At 45.5% G+C, this 17,654-nt stretch overlaps 1 protein-coding gene across 1 annotated transcript; it reads right to left on the minus strand.

Moving 5' to 3' along the window:
• Positions 1-242: 242 nt before the first annotated feature.
• On the minus strand, positions 243-16,868 carry LOC149338213 (uncharacterized). The gene is made up of 8 exons (XM_089550287.1): positions 16,608-16,868; positions 16,442-16,530; positions 15,036-15,279; positions 14,256-14,357; positions 13,179-13,487; positions 5,485-5,546; positions 3,054-3,276; positions 243-559 (listed from the first exon to the last, which is right to left on the minus strand). The coding sequence occupies exons 1-8, from the start codon at positions 16,789-16,791 to the stop codon at positions 447-449; spliced, it is 1,326 nt and encodes a 441-aa protein (XP_089406413.1). The 5' UTR covers positions 16,792-16,868; the 3' UTR covers positions 243-446.
• Between the last annotated feature and the right edge of the window lie 786 nt (positions 16,869-17,654).

Genomic DNA, 17,654 nt, shown 5'->3' on the forward strand with positions numbered 1-17,654 from the left:
GCGTTTTTTATATCTGCAGCCGTAATAAGCGGGCTCAACTGGGATGTTACTGGTACTCACCTATGGGGCAGAAATACTCATGATGATAACGAAGAGTTCAACTTAAATTGAGGACCACGCAGTGAGCTATGAAAAGGGGAAGAGGGCAGAGTGGGTCAGGGAACCAACGCGGGTTAATAACATCCTAGTCGAAATAGAGAGGACGAAATGGGTGAAGGCAAGATAACTGATGGCTCTTAAGAGTAACAGAATGGATTCCCAGAGAAGGCAAGCATAGCAGGGTGCAGCAGAAAGTGAGGTGGGCGGATGAGCTTATGAATTGAGGGGATAGGGCGGCCGCAGCTGGCACACGACAGGTTTAATGGAGATATGGGTGAGCCTTTTGCCCTGCAGTAGATGTAGTATGATGATGATGATGAAAAAAAATTAGCAGCTCACTTACTTGATCAGCGGCGCAAGTCGGAGCACTTCTGTGCCAAGTAGCGGGTTAGACGCTTGTGGCGTTTCTGCATGTCTTCATCTGGACAGCCTTTAACCTTCAGGTAGTGCCAGAAGGAGTCTGCAGAGACAGGCACAAAAAAGTTATGTGGCAGATCAGAGAGAAAGGTGTTTAATTGATGTCCAGGTGTCCTCAAATGAATTTTTCCGGAACTATATTCAAGAACGTAACAGGCAACTAATCTGAAATTGCTATGAAAAGACCCCTTTCATGTTATCTGTTGAACTTTTACCATTTGGCCTTTTTTGGTGCAGTTGAAAACAGACATAGGTACATCCCCCCAAAAAATATATACCGTATGAATGCATGTAAGGGCTGCACTTTTTCTCCCAGATGTGCGGCCCAATTTTTGCAGTACAACCCATACACACGATGTGCAAAAAATTTTGTTAAGTAAAAACACTAATCTGGGAATGAGCGGCATTTATTCTACATTCAATCGTCACTCGCGGAGTCTTAAAACTACGAGCTGGTGCTGTGGACCGGAGCACGCTCATCCCACAAGTCATGCAGCATGTCCGCTGTCAGTGCACAGCCATTGCTCCGCACTTTCATCACATAACAGAGCAGCTCTTATTCCAGTTCGGGAAACTTGCACGGCTTGCTTCAGAAACTGAGTTTTTTTGCAGCTTGTGTTCCTCAATGCATCCTTTTGGTTGCACCATCGTCGGACACACTTCTCGGCCATGTCGAATTTCCTGCCTACCGCATGCTTGCCATGTGCGAGAGCGAACTCCCAGCCGTGCCGCTATTACGGTGCTTGCCTATCGTGCTAAAACTGCAACGCTTGGCAGCAGCATAAAAAGGCCACTAACTTTGAACACAAAAGCCTAACACAACACGAAACACATGAAAGCCACTAGCCACTAACACGCTACCACACCTCCTGTACATTTGACAGCCACAAAAAACAAAAGCTGGTGATACTGATGCCGATATGAATAGCGGGAGCTCATGGCAGAGAACAAATTTGATGAGCCGCGGCCTCGGGCATCATCCGTGGGCAGCACATTGAGGGACCTGTGCGCGTGTGGCCTCCGCAATTAAGTGCACCGCTGCTCGCAGCCAGAGCTGATTGCGGAAGCGACAGCGCATGAATTTTCAAGGCTATTCCCAGGTGGGTAATGAAAAGTTTGGGTGCAGCCCTTACACAGATCTAGAAAAAAAAACATTTCCTTTGGGAAAACAGGGTGCGGCCCTTAAATGGGTTTATTCGGAATATATAGCCCACGAGAGGTGCATCTTGATCTTCTGTGTTCCCTAATAGTTGACTGAGCTTGCGCAAATTTTGTGCTCTTCAACAATGCAGCATAACAATGACTCCATGTGCCTGTCTCCCCAGGCAATAAACTACCTATATGCACAACTGCCAACATGTCCTATAATGTGATCATCAAGGCTTGGTAGCCACCAAGCCAGAAAATGAAGACAGATGGGGCCTCTTCCTAATTCCGCACTATTAAATACACTGAGATATCTCTAGCTTATAATTTTAGTGCACTACAGCTACGACTTCAAACCAAAAGCACAAAACACTGAGGCAATATCCACCAGAACACTAACATAAAAGGCGCACTACTTTTCCGCCTGAACAAGCTGTCTTCACCCGGAGCCTTCGCATGTGTGCATGTCATAAAGCCACCGCAGTCAAAGTGATATGGTGCTCCAACCTCAATCAACTATGGCTCAAGATGCCTTGCTGCGTTCCCATGCTGTGGCAGCAACAGAAGTTCCACTGGCTAAGACGGCGCTTCACTTAGTTGAAAAAGAGATACGCCAGGAAACCAGAAATCAAATCACGGTGTAACACTGAATGAAGGCTCAGGATTCTAAATATACACATTGTTATAAATTTCTTGAAACGTTTCAGAACTGCTTTAAAAAGCTACAGTCGATGCAAAACCATGCATAAACAGCAAGCGTCCTGTTCTGGTTTCAGTCCTTCTGTATAGCACAGAGTACAGCCAGAACCCAGAAGATGTCAACCAAGTTTTTAGAACTAAACTTCGGTTGTTTCTCTTTCATGGTGCGAACATTTCCTTTAGAACTGCTTTGTTACGAGAGCAACTTCCCTTTGCAGAGGATAGCTCTTAAAACAACAATCTGGGTTTATCCTCTCTCTTTCTCTGCAACACGAGCTGCTGGTTCTAAAAAAAAGAAGGTACACTATATTTCACTCGACTGCACAGGGACATAATACATATCACAAAAAAAAACTTCCATAAAGAAACAAACATTCACCAAAAAAGCCGAAAGTTGCATTCTGAAATAAACATAAAAAAGTACGCCAAAGTTTCACAAAATATAAACTTAAAATTACAACCTCTAGTCATGGGTAGTGATTCTAGTGTTGATAACAGTAAGATCTGAATAATTCAAACTTGTTAATTTGAATTCGGATAATTTCAATCTTTTCTGCAATTCAGGTGACATCAAGTTAACTAGGTTTTACTGTATGATATTAAGATGTCACAGAGAAAAAGCATGAGAAGGAAACATTGGAGCTTTTAGAAAATGTTATTAACTAAGCAAGAACCAAGTGTTTTCCACTCACCAGCCATTGAAGCTACCTTGGCAGGGGAGAGCGGCGGGAACACTTTCGTCGCACCTTTGGAGATGGCATTGTTTGAAAGTGTTCCCGTCACACTCCTCTCCGACAGCAGTTCGTTGCCCCACACTCGCACTGCCAGCTGTTTGCAGAACGACGAATCATTGCTTGCTGTAAGTAGCCGTTCCCAAGTCCCTGGGTCGATGTAACTGCCATGCCCAATGTGTATCTGAAAAAAAAAAAAAAACAGGAATGATTTATCAGTGTACCTCGGTAGCTCTTTCCCAGCGTCTCATGTTCTACGCAGCATTGCACCTTCTAATGGGTGTCTTCAGCAGCCTCCTGCACAATCCAAGTCACTACATGTCAGAAATAGCCTGCTGATTGGAGAACATTTACATACACTGGAGAAGTGGCACCAATTTTTGGTTGTGTCCTAAGTACAAAGTGCTTTTTGCTTGCATTCTCGACAAATTTAAACGCCTATAGACACCTCATTTTATTCCAGGTTTTCTACTGTCAACGATGCGTTAGGCATTAGAATACATGGATTACTGGGGGGTATTTGCCTACAACCGCTAAATAATTTATAATTAAATTTCTTCTCTCATGCTTTTTCAGTTTTGATTTCAATAACCAAACGACTGTGATGTCAAGTTGATGTTTTGGTCACATGATCCACTAGAAAAACTGTAAACTAATAGCTGACATGTAGTTTTAATTCACTACGACATTTAATCCAGCCTCTTCCAAGACCTGGAATGACAAAAAATGACCTGTCAGCAATTATATGGCTGATTTTAAATGCATCATGTGACCTAAACACCAACTACGGGTCACAGTTACTGTTCGACCAATGAAACTGAAAGTGTCAAGAAGAAATTCAATTATATATTATTTAGAGGTTGCACTCTGTTACAACAGGGTGCTCCATGAATACGAATGTCTAACATATAGTTTTAAAGGGACACTGAGAAGAGCACTATTAATATTTTTTTTATAGTAAAATCCGATAGTTCGGCATGTCATGGCTTTGTTGCCACTTGGCCGGCAGCGAAAGATGAATTTATTTCTAAGAAATTTGGATTCGAAGTTGAAAAAGTTTTTCCCGCCGCTCTGATTCAAACTTGGGATTCGTCTATGACGACAGAGGACTAAGAGACGTGAAAAATGACGTGCACATGACGTAACGCAGACTCCGTGATTTCTGCTGCCAGCAGTGCGGCCTAGCAGCAGCCGAAAAGAAAGCTACCGCCGGCCGCACGTTGAAGGCATCTATCGGCTATTGCGGCCGTCGCTACAGTCGCTTCGATTACGTCTGCACTGGCGTTTTGCCAGCGTTACGATGGATCTCGTTCTCGAAGTCGTCAACGAAGTTCTCGCAAATAGACACCTTTAGCATACCGTGTACCTTGTTACCGCTAGCGGAATACCGGGAGCCCGCCTACCGCCGGAAAACAGGCGCTGATTTGTCCCGATGCTTCAGGAGCGCGCGTAGTAGCCGGGCACGTGGCGCCATCTGGCGACGTCAAGGAGATTTGCGCATGCATTGGCTGCGCCTCAGTGATGCATGGTTTCTCGGTTCCTGGTGTTGCTAGAACCATTCGTTCTAGCAACACTGTTTTGTTCTATGATCTCATCACGCTTGTACTTGCGAGTTTGGCCTGTGGCGGCGATACCTGTATTTTGGTTCTTGCTCTTTTCTACGTTACAAGAGCTTTGTTGTCAGTATGAGTGGCGTTTTTGTAATCAGGAGCTGGTATTCTGTCGATACAAGCCAACTTCAATTTCTCCTCAGTGTCCCTTTAAAGAAGAAAACATGCAAGCAAAAATTTGGTGTCTAGAGTGCTTTAATGAACCGTCGTCATTAACCCGATGTGAACTGGAAGGTAAATAATACTACTGTGACAGGGGCACTTCTAGTACCGATGAAGTCTGATCCCAAGAGAAGTTGCCAGTGCACTGGACACACAACACTCCTATGCATTCGAACTCGATCCCGATCAATGAGCTGGTGCACTACATGATGCATGGCACCAAACTTACACATAGCTGCAGAATGATGGCAAACAAACAGGTTTGTGATCAAGTATAAAAGTAAATAGAAGCACTACCAATGAAAAAATCTGCAGCAACAAGAGTTTAATCACAAATTCACACAAAAAAACACTATGCTACGGGCCCATGTAAGCGGTGCATGGGCCCATAAAAGAGTACCACAATTCGCCTTGGCATATCACACTGTGCTAAAAATGAAATTTTAAGAAACAAAAACCAACTTACAAAGTAAAAAAAAGAGCAAAAACTCCCATGTCATTAGTTATGTCATAATACTGGTCATGTACTGACTGCAGAGATTTTTAATCTCTGCAGAAGATATGCAATCATCAGTAGCATATGCCCATATTTAGTGAGCAAGTTGCAAGGTACTGCTCACCTCCCCAGTCTCATTTGCAGTTCCAACCGTCAGGTCAAGCTCCTGGGCTGCCTTGCGAGGAGCTGCACAAAAAACACAAAGGAAGTCGGCCTCATGCAATGCAAATGCACTGCGTCCTCTCAACGCCTGCCTCCAATGAAGGGACATGGAGCAGCTGTTTGTTGGCAGAACACTTAAAAGCAACCTAGAATGCAAATAATGAGGAACCACCAGCAACATCACAAATAACATGCAAGCTAAATATGGTCAATGAAAGCTGCAGTTTGCATTACAGTAAAAGTTTACTACTTCAATGTGTACAGGGATACAAGTGCACACTGGATAAACCGAAGCTCAAGCTAACGAAAGTGAACAGGAAATGAGGTACACTGCAATCTTGAAGCAGTTCGGTAGTGAGAATATCCTATTTTACTGCTGTAAAAAAAAATTAACCAATCGTGCACTGATATCCCACAGCACATGGGACTATCGAATAGGTTGGGATTGAACCCCCGTCTTTAGGGTCAGCAGCTGAAAACCATAACCATTAAGCCACTGCTGCGGCTCCCAAGCAATTTTTTCTTCAACATGGTATTCATTACAGTGATGTAATGTTCTATGTACATGAACTATATACAAGCCATTATGAAAACAGTGTTAAACAATACATATTGAAAAGACCATGCACTAGAAAAGGGGCAATGCAGAGCACATCACTAATAGTGAGTGCCACTCCGGTTCGTACTCAGTCTGGGCATACACGTCTCTTAGATGAACAACCATTCGACTGAAGTGATCCTTTGTAGACACAACAGGCTCACAGAGTCTGTCCATCATGCGGGTTTTCCAGAGGCTGTGCAGTCCAATCAGAAAAAACATGTTCAGGGGTTCACCAACAAATGGCAGCGCAGTGAGATAGCGAACAGAATGTGGAGTCAGATGAATTCTTTTTTAAATGTGCGTTGCAGGATATCCCAGAAGAGTACTGCATCTTTGCAACTGATGAAACAATGCTCAATTGTTTCTGGTTCATCACAAAGGCGGCAATTAACGGTAGACACAAAAATGCCCTTTTTCTCTAACCATGTTCCAACGGGCAACGTACCGGTGTGTAACCTAAAGAAAAAGGTCTTTGTATTTTTGTTTACCGGGGCATGACGTACTCAAAAGAGTACGTAAGATGCCAGTCTCGCCGTGTACAGAGAGCAGTACATGGGCGCAGGGTAGAGCATACTAATCAAATCCTTATACAACTTTTTCCTCGACACTAAAAAAAAGGAACTCAGGAGAAAAACGAACAAGTAGGAAACGGACAGCCAAATACACCTCTTGCATTATGCCCCGCAAACACGGGACGGTCACAAACATTGGAAGACACAATGAGGTTGGGTAAAACATGAACTAAATTTGTTTGCAGGAATGAACGCACTATTGGGTGTGTAGTGTCATGGAAAAACATGAAACGTGACACTATCTGTCGAACATACAGGTGAACTAGACCAAGGCCGCCAGCGCTTACCGGCCGAAAAAGGTTATCACGCCTCATGGATTCAAAAGACGAATCCCACACAAAAGTAGCGAAAACCCTGTGAAAACGCTGGATAGGAAGTCTTGTGCAATGAATAATTTGCAGTACATAATATATTTTAGTGGCGAGAAACAGATTACAGGCGGTCACCCTGCCAAAAATTGAGAGGCCACGGGGGACAAACGTTTGAGCATAGCGCTGAAGAGTTGACACGCGGTCTTTCCAATACTGTGCGCTATGCTTATAGGCACTCAGAGGGATGCCAAGGTACTTTGGTGGCCTGCATGTCCATGTTATACCAGCATATTCAGCAGGTGTCAAACCCCAGCTACCAAATCAAAGACCGCAACTCTTAGAGCGATTAATCCGACTTCCTGACACCGAACCAAAGTCCTCCGTTAAACGAATAACCTCATCGATGCTTGGCTTATCAGTACAAAAAAACGCAAGGTCATCTGCATAAGCCAATACCTTCAGTTCGTGGCCCATTATTCGGAAACCATTGACAGCTCTACTGTTTATAACACTTATGCAAAGTGGCTCCAAGTATAATGCGAACAGGAGCGGAGACAGTGGGCACCCTTGTTTCACCGAAGACTGAATTGGGACTGGTTGCGAGAGACAGCCATTAACAATCAAGCGCGTGGTACAGGATTTGTAACAAAGGCGTATGCCAGTAGAAAGTATTGAACCGAGATTGACGTGATTTAAAAGTGCAAAAAGAAATGAATGGCACACTCGATCAAATGCGTTTGCCAGGTCAATTTGCAGCATTGCTAATTGTTCTGGAGCGTCACTGCAATACTGCAACACCGTACGTGCTACATGTAGGTTAGATTGTATTGATCGTCCCCACAAGCCACATGTTTGATGACGCCTAATCAAAGTAAACATTGCAAGCTGCAGCCGATTTGACAGTGCTCGAGTACAAACCTCTGAAGTGGTAGTTGCTCTTGCCATGTTACCACAAAGCCCGCCTTCACACTTAAACTTGTTCACGACAACACTGGTTCACCTGTCTTCCCCAGCCTCACATGCCATTTTTACCTTCTCCACAGCTTCTGTGAAGATGAGGTGCAAGCCTCACGGGTGCATTTCACAGCTGGCTGTGTGCCCAGGCGTGCTGGCACACGTTTGAATTATTGGTGGCGGCACCTATTTGTGTTCGAATTAATGGCCAATGTTTGACATATAGTCGAATAAGGATGGATAACTGGGCGAGTTTGTACTGATACATCGTGGGAGGGAACAGCGCGAAACAAAACGACGGACAAAGGTCTTTGTGTCCTCTTCCTTTGTCCGTCGTTTTGTTTCGCGCTGTTCCCTCCCACGATATATAGTCGAATGAAGCACGGATGTACCAATTCATGCAGCTTGAATTATCCAGAAATATGAAATAACGAAGTTTGAATTAGCAAGCTTCCCCTGTATGACATGTTTACGCAAAAAGCGTTCTGGCGCTAAAAGACGAAGACAATACACACAACAAGACAGGACTGGCGCCAACTTCCAACTGAGTTCATTCACGGAAAAAACCACTTAATAACCACACGGCATGCAAAAAGATAAAGGCAAACCAGATACAAGGGGTGATAACAAAGACACACCGGCCACAAGCACCAAAGGAATGATTATAACAGTGACAAAGACCCACTAAGAAAACTAATCTCTTCATCTGACAGCGACACAGGTGGCTTGCTTATGCAGATATGGCCCCTCTGTTTGATGTTATATGCTTCGATTAGTTCACGCTCTAATCTATTTTTAGACCTTGCAATGAATCTAGTGTTTACAAAACCGGGACGGCATTTGCAGCTTTTACAGTGAGTGGCCATGTGGCTGCCATAGCCATTTTTTACACCAATCTTGTGCTGGCCGATATATTTCTTACCGCAGCTTAGAGGCACAACGTGCACAACATCAGCCAAGCATTCAGTGGCGCGGATTTGGTGTTTCTTTTTGCACTGCCTAACCATTGTTACTTTGTTCAAGATGCAAACGCGCGACAGCTTGCAGGGAGCAGAAAGCACCACATTGATCCTATACCTGCTGGCCACTTTCTTCAAGTTGTGCGAAAGCCGATGAATATAGGGAACCACCACTGTCGATTGTTTTTCGCTATCCTTGTTTTTTTGACACTGTTCACCCTTCAACGTCCGCTTGCACTTCTTGATTAGGTCCACACTAATACTAGTGATGAGGTGTTCTGGATACCCGGCTTGATGAATGCGTTCAGTTTGCACATCAAAGCTCTGTGCCATCTCATGCTCACAAGATTTTTCCAATGCTGCATTCAGGCATGTCGCAACGACTCCCCGCTTGATTACTTGGAATGTGCACTACTAAAAGGCAGTAGCTCTTTGCACGATCTCGGGTTGTAGGACCAACAAACATGGCTGTCCTGCTTAAATTCAAGTCTCAAATCAAGAAACTGTAGGCTATTGTCGTGGGGAGCTTCATGTGTGAAAAGGAGCCCTTTTGATTCATTGATGAAAATGGTGACTATGTCTTGAAGGATGGCGCTTGGTTTTGAACCTACATGATCGTTTAGCACAATTAGGTAGTCATCCACATATCTGAATACCCTACGAACGTGAGAGGTCAATAAAAGCCGGTCACGAACACGTTTGTCAACACACGATAAATAAATGTCACTCAATATAGGCGCAAGGGACGACCCAATACAGCTCCTTGCCATGACCAGGAAGGTCGCAAAAAGAGCTGGAGACAAGGATGAAGAATGAGCGACTTCGGATGCCTTGGATTGCCTGATGCACCATGTGAGTCGCAGTCGGACTTTCTATCCTCCCTTTAAGAAGATCAAGGATACCTGAGGGAAAAGAACCTTGAGATACTTCAAAGCGACAGGGAAGGTGGCTTTATTGTCCTTCCCGAGAAGCTTTTGAAACAGAAAGCAGCTGAAGCTCTACAAAAGCACTTCGTCGCAGTAAAGTTCAATCCCGCCAAGGCTAAGAACACTGCAGTAAAGCTGTTAACTGACATGAAATTGGATCCTCTCAAGAAACTGGTGAAGGATGCTGACAGGAGAGTTCCTGGATGTTTTCTTCACGGGCAAATCTCACAAGCCTGAGTGCCCCCTACGCACGATTGTTTCAGAGAAAGGGTCCTGGCAGCCGTTTTCTTCAGCGACACTAGAAGTCCCTTCCGCTACACGACCCGTTTCTTATCGGCAGCTCCAATGAGGTTGTTCAAGAACTTAGGAATGGGTTGCCTGGAGCACAGTCTGCTTTTTTGATTGATGTTACTGACCTGTATTATTCCATACCGCATACCGAAATGTTAATTTCTATCAAAGAGAAGATCGCATGCATAGGCGAACTGTCTATTCAGGACGAGACAGGTATTAGCTGTGATGATTTCTTAACACTTTAAGAATTTTACCGTTCATCAACTGCATTTTTTTCAACTATCAGTTTTATATTCAGTGTGATGGCGTTTGTATTGGGTCGTCCCTTGCGCCTATATTGAGTGACATTTATTTATCGTGTGTTGACAAACGTGTTAGTGACCGGCTTTTATTGACCTCTAACGTTCTTAGGGTATTCAGATATGTGGATGACTACCTAATTGTGCTAAACGATCATGTAGGTTCAAAACCAAGCGCCATCCTTCAAGACATAGTCACCATTTTCATCAATGAATCAAAAGGGCTCCTTTTCACACATGAAGTTCCCCACGACAATAGCTTACAGTTTCCTGATTTGAGACTTGAATTTAAGCAGGACAGCCATGTTTGTTGGTCCTACAACCCGAGATCGTGCAAAGAGCTACTGCCTTTTAGTAGTGCACATTCCAAGCTAATCAAGCGGGGAATCGTTGCGACATGCCTGAATGCAGCATTGGAAAAATCTTGTGAGCATGAGATGGCACAGAGCTTTGATGTGCAAACTGAACGCATTCATCAAGCCGGGTATCCAGAACACCTCATCACTAGTATTAGTGTGGACCTAATCAAGAAGTGCAAGCGGACGTTGAAGGGTGAACAGTGTCAAAAAAACAAGGATAGCGAAAAACAATCGACAGTGGTGGTTCCCTATATTCATCGGCTTTCGCACAACTTGAAGAAAGTGGCCTGCAGGTATAGGATCAATGTGGTGCTTTCTGCTCCCTGCAAGCTGTCGCGCGTTTGCATCTTGAACAAAGTAACAATGGTTAGGCAGTGCAAAAAGAAACACCAAATCCGCGCCACTGAATGCTTGGCTGATGTTGTGTACGTTGTGCCTCTAAGCTGCGGTAAGAAATATATCGGCCAGCACAAGATTGGTGTAAAAAATGGCTATGGCAGCCACATGGCCACTCACTGTAAAAGCTGCAAATGCCGTCCCGGTTTTGTAAACACTAGATTCATTGCAAGGTCTAAAAATAGATTAGAGCGTGAACTAATCGAAGCATATAACATCAAACAAAGGGGCCATATCTGCATAAGCAAGCAACCTGTGTCGCTGTCAGATGAAGAGATTAGTTTTCTTAGTGGGTCTTTGTCACTGTTATAATCATTCCTTTGGTGCTTTTGGCCGGTGTGTCTTTGTTATCACCCCTTGTATCTGGTTTGCCTTTATCTTTTTGCATGCCGTGTGGTTATTAAGTGGTTTTTTCCGTGAATAAACTCAGTTGGAAGTTGGCGCCAGTCCTGTCTTGTTGTGTGTATTGTCTTCGTCTTTTAGCGCCAGAACGCTTTTTATGTAAACATGTCATGCTACAACCAACTAGCTCAAATCAAAGCATTGCTGGAATGTATTTCCCCTGTACCCCACTGCAATATGTTTTCTCTAATATTGTGACGAAGACGAAGCTGGCAGTGGCGCGGGACGGAGCACCCGTGCTAGGCCAGCGGCCATTAAATCATCTCATAGCCATGGTTCACCACGTCTCATTCTTCGGCTGGCCGCCGCGTAACATTTGGTGTGAGGTGCTGGGGTCCCTTCATCGCCATCCTGGTCACGGAGCTTCGGTGTCCTGGGCCTGCCGTGGACGTCGGCCGTGAGTACCTGGTCAGCGCCGCACGGCCGTGCCCCAGCCCGCCCGACCTGAACCGACCTCGACGCTCACCCCAGCCCCGGCCCCCTCCCAGACCACACGACACGACGACCCAAGACCCCACCGACCCAAGACCCCACCGACCCAAGACCCCACCGACCCAAGACCCCACCGACCCAAGACCCCACTGACCCAAGACCCAAACATGAAGACACCGCCCCCTTGCCCCTGCCGTTCGGTGCGTCCAGAGACCTCGGCCGTCAGCTCCTGGCACCCTACGGCGCGGATGCTTCGTGGCCCGGGACTCATTCTCTCATGTTGCTCATCGTGGCGGCCAGCACTGCACCATCTTCTACATATTGTTCTATCCTTCAGTCAAGACCATCGCCATTTCGCTGTCTATTCGTCACCGATCGGGACGATCGCTCGGAGGCCCCGGGTAGTGTGACGAAGACGAAGCTGGCAGTGGCGCGGGACGGAGCACCCGTGCTAGGCCAGCGGCCATTAAATCATCTCATAGCCATGGTTCACCACGTCTCATTCTTCGGCTGGCCGCCGCGTAACAATATGAAACAGAAATAGGCAATTTCTTGCCATTTTTTTTTCAGTAGAATCAGCCAAAAATCCCACTACACTCCCAACACCTATCTGTGTTTGGTCACCATAGGTCACTAAAGAGACCAATTTCACATAGCCTACTTTGCATGCACGCGTTTACCAGCGACAGGGCTGTAGACAGGGCAGGGGTGACTAACGACAAAAAAACTCCCGAACGTCTATGTGTTGGTAGAACTGAACGGCTGTCGGCTGGCCCCCCTCTCCCCCCCCCTCCCATCTCCTCTCCGGCCTTTCTCTTCACATTTTTGGGCCACTGCGTTGCGACACCATCAGCTCTAAATGAGCATTTCTGGAGATTAAAATATTAAATATTACGATTTTGGCAATCTCTCTAGGTGTACAGGAGTCACGTCTCTTACTCTACATACAAAGAATAAAGACCTCATGCTTTATCTATGTTTCAGGGCCCCTTTAGAAGCCAGTGCTGGCAGTACAATGCAAAGCAAGGTGCTGATGCATAGTTTGATATTACCAGGTACACGATGCTGCTAAATAAGACACTCGAGCTACATTGTGCCAAAGTGAACAGACACACAAGCTAGCTGTATCCTAGAGCAGCCAAAATAAATACCTTTTGACACTGGCCGAGCTGGTGGCACAGCAAGGGTCTGCAATGTTGTGGAGGGCCCTTGGTGGGTAAGAGTCGGGACAGGAGTGGATGGAGGCGGGGCAACAGCCGGTGGAGGCAGGGCAACAGCGGGTGCAGGGGGGGCAACAGCGGGTGCAGGGGGGGCAACAGCGGGTGCAGGGGGGGCAACAGCGGGTGGAGGCGTAGCGTCAGCTTGCGGAGTGGTGACATCAGCTGGCGGCCTCACATGAAGTGGCGAGGTGGCACGAAGAGGCACCACAGGAGCCACGGTGTCGAGGGAATGACTGTGCACTAAAAAAATGAGGGTACAGGTATGAAGACATTGTTTCCTGTGAAAGCGAAGACAGCACTAGATCATTAGTGAGTGGCATTTAAATGCACACTGAAAATATCTCATACAGTTATGCACGCACAGTGCCAGAATGGCAAAGAACAAGCCATTACAAGCAGTGCTTCAATGCTCAAGAGTGAAACCCTACATTGGGTCATCATTATCACCAGCCTGTCTACACCCACTGCAAGGCAAAGGCCTCTCCCATGTCTCTCCAGTTAACCCTGTCCTTCGCCTTATTCCCTTATTCCCCAGATTTCTTAATCTCATCCGCCCACCTAACTTTCTGCCGCCCCCTGCTATGCTTGCCTCCTCGTGGAATCCACTCTGCTACCCTTAAGGACCAGCGGTTATCTTGCCTGCACATTACATGCTCTGCCCAAGCCACCTTCTTCCATAGCTCGCCGCGTTGTCCCTAACTTAAGCTGAACCCTCTTTGTTAGCCTCCACGTTTCTGCCCCGCAGGTGAGTACCGGTAAGATACAGCTGTTCTATAATTTTCACTTGAGGGATATTGGTAAACTGCCAAAAGAAAAGTATACAACAGACATAACCAGCAAATACAAAACTCTGTTTCAAAAAAATAAAACGTGGTCACAAAATTAAACTGTGATCTAAATCAGAAACATGGGATAGAAATTCCAAGGAAGCGTAATTTTCAATCTACACATAACTAGAAGAGGAATTGAAGGTTAAAGGTTGTCTAGGTACCAAGCATGTATGCTTACATGCAGAGTTGACAGTTTCAGCAGTATCATCCCCTTCGCAGCCCAGCTCGTCCTCTTCCACAGCACAGGGCACATACCCCCGATTTTTCATCTGTGAATGATCTAAAGGAAAAGGCCAAAACTTGCGCTCTGGCTCAAGAATATGTGCATCAAGCAAAGGCAGCAGAATTTCCCTTTCTTTTGTCTTGCCTTCATTCACAAAATATTTCCATTATTAAGCACTCATGACAGCAACTAGCCAGCGGTACACAATGATATTATTATGCTGGTCATCCACGGCTGTACCTAAATGAATGGTTACATGGGCACGAATTATCATGAATGGTACTGGGTCATGACTGCCACATCAAGGTAAAATCTGGACAAATGGCCGAAAGAGATGTAACCATGGAACCCTAAAACTAAATGAGATGCACTTCGTGACAAAAAAAGCACTTTCGGCAAGTCATTGCTGCATCAGTCTTGTACAGAAATCTGCTCAGTATTTCACATGACTTCAACTGAAGCAAATGGAATGTTCCCAAATGCTTCTTTTCCTCTTCCCACTTGATGCGTCTACAAGACTTCTTACTGCTGCCACAATTTTTTTGCCCCCAAATCAGCTGTTAGTGAAACCATGTCCAGCACTTCGTTCTAGTGCCCTTCTAAAGCGGTGTTAACATTATCCTAAAAATGCACCAACAAGAATAAGCAAGTATAACTCGACTTCACAAAAGTAGATTAGCTTTGACAACAGCCGGTGCACGGAAGAAGCAGCATACTATATAGTGGTTTACATACCATTCCGAAGAATTTTCGCACAGAGTGCTTTCTGGAGGCTTTCATTGAGCCTCCTCAGCTTTTTCACTTCTTCTTCCTTTTCCCCCATGGCTTTCTTCGACACCTCCAACTCAGCCCTGAGGTCGTCCACCAACGCCTCTAATTGAGCCACCTTCGAGTTGCCTGGTTCTTGAAGCCCCAGCCCCAGCAATTGCTTTTCGGCTTTTTTTTTTGAGACTCCTTTCGCTTGACTCTCTAGTCTTGCCTACAACAAGATAATCAGAATGCAAATCAAGTAACACAATAACAAATGCGAGCTCACCAAGGCCTAATTTCATTGGAAAATTTACGTACAGCATTTCAGCAGGAAACAATGAACCAGTTACAGCAAGATACCACTTCCCCGACTGTCACTTGAACGAAATGAAAGGAACTGTTTACACGGCACTTTTGTGAACTAGTGCAGAAAGTGCAGCCAAATCGAGGAGACCAAACATTCAAATCGCCTTATGTGCTCAATGTGATTGCACCGAAGACAGTGCAAGTCACTGTAGATATTCAAGACAAGCGGTATATCGTGGTATAACCCGCTGACAAATCACTACAAGAACGAAGCCACTATTCATTGTCAGTCCTGCATTTCCTTTGCAAATGATCTTTTTGCATGCCCTAAGAGCAGTTGGACAGTGCGTCACATTCGTCATGCAGTACCAACAAGCCCACAACCAAGCCTTACTGAAAGCATGCAATCCTTGTATGAAACTGTTGACGAAGGCGGGAAACGATACAAATTATCCCGCAATTAGGAGCACATGCTATCTTGAAAGCAACTCTTTTTAAAAAATCTTGCTAAACAACTGACTCGCACTGTGAACTACTGCCATGCCGCGGCGGCTAGAATTTCTTTGGAGGAGAAATTCTAGAGGCCCGTGTACTGTGCGATGTCAGTGCACGTTAAAGAACCCCAGGCGGTCGAAATTTCCGGAGCCCTCCACTACGGCGTCTCTCATAGCCTTAGTCGCTTTGGGACGTTAAACCCCATAAACCAAACCAAACCAGCAATTAAAACATACGTGGACGCAGTGCCAATTTATATTTTTTTACCACGGGTGAACGTGTCTCGCAACTCATGCAGACGTTCACACTGCACTCTGCATGCGATACATAAAGACTCACGCTTTCTGGACATCGTTTGTTTTAGCATAAAATTTGCCACCGTCGTGTTCACTTATGCAACGAGGGTGGAGGGCTTCGGACTGATGTCGAACAAGTGAAGTTATTTAACGTGCACTGACATCGTGCCTTTCACCTCCATTCAAACGCGGCCACCGCGGCCAGGATCGATGCAAGTTGCTAGTAGCAGGGTTTCTGATGGCCAAGCACCACGCCCTACAGAAAATTCGCTTAAAAGCGATTGCTATTCGCACCTTTTTCCTCGGAGGAATGTCTTCTTTATTGGCGCATTTTCGCGCCTCCTTGCGGCGCCCTCTCCAGTGCCGCATTTCTTCTTCCGTATCTGCGGTTTGCAGTGCACATCATCAATTTATGGGTGCTAGAAAACAACTTAAAAACGCGCCTAGAAACAGCGCTTACCTGTCATGAAGACGATTTTTGCTTCGTAGAACCCTCCGCAGGTAGAAGCGTCGCCGTCCCAGTACACTTCGTAGACCTTACTGCGGTCGAAGTCTTCAATGTCGTGCGGAAAAAAATTCCGCACGTCTGTGTGCTGAAGCACATAACACTTCTCCTCTCCAACGTAGCGTACAAGCACGTACATATCGCTGTACTTCTGGGCAAATAAAAACACGTGGAGCAACGGAGAAGCCTCACGCAAGTCGCCGCGACAACACCTCGCTGAAATGAATAGTGCAGCAGGCGCACGTCTCCGCGAGAACCCAGCAGCGGCGGCGCTGCGATCGCCAACGCTTACCAGCACGTCTCGAAAAGAACACTTCAGTTTTTCGACTTTTTTTTTGCTTGAGTACGCATTTTCTCGCCCAAATTAATGTCCGCGCCCTAATTTAAAAAGGTAAAACAAATAGATTTTTGTTTTTTGTTATTACTTTGCTAGCAAACTGTGTCTAGAAGTGAGCGTTTGTAGCGCTGCCGTTTTAGTTTGCGGATGGCTAAGGTAAATGCCGTACTGGGTAGTTTGTTCCCTAGGCAGCACTTCTCTCCACTACTATGTTAGTATGCTAGCCAGTATATTCTAGGCACGCTTCGCTTGTAGTTGTAACAAACGAATTTAAATTTATTAAATTTAAAACGTATATAAAATAAAAACAGTCATTTTAATCTGCCCTCTAGAGAATATATATTGTGTGATTTTGTTCTTTCTCGGCCGTGGGTATGCATTAATCGTACGCGCTGTTAGCTGGCAGTATACGATATCTGTGGGCCCCGGGACAGACAGGGCATGTGTCGTGTGGACAGCAGAACATTTACCCAAAAATGAAGGCACAAAATTTATTTAAAGCGTAGTCTCATAGCTTGTAATTAGGCGATAGATTTGTTTCCAACCCACACTAGCTTTGTTCGCGAAACTCGGTCGCACTTGGTTCGCCTATATATTCCCCAAAAAAAGGCAGCAAAAGAAGTGGGAAACGTTAGAGACAATAACTAGCTCACGCGATGTACCGG

Source organism: Amblyomma mixtum, chromosome 6 (genome assembly GCF_055824585.1).
Source record: "Amblyomma mixtum isolate Tamu chromosome 6, ASM5582458v1, whole genome shotgun sequence".
In the NCBI taxonomy this organism is placed as follows: Eukaryota; Metazoa; Arthropoda; class Arachnida; order Ixodida; family Ixodidae; genus Amblyomma; species Amblyomma mixtum.

Bases quoted from the DNA above. Each gene is read 5' to 3' on its own strand.
- LOC149338213 (XM_089550287.1), bottom strand. From the start codon at position 16,791: ATGTACGTGCTTGTACGCTACGTTGGAGAGGAGAAGTGTTATGTGCTT. The intron at 15,280-16,441 runs GTGCGAATAGCA...ATCTTGTTGTAG, and splicing joins ACATTCCTCCGAGGAAAAAG to GCAAGACTAGAGAGTCAAGC. The intron at 14,358-15,035 runs GTATGTAAACCA...CTTTTCCTTTAG, and splicing joins TGCGAAAATTCTTCGGAATG to ATCATTCACAGATGAAAAAT.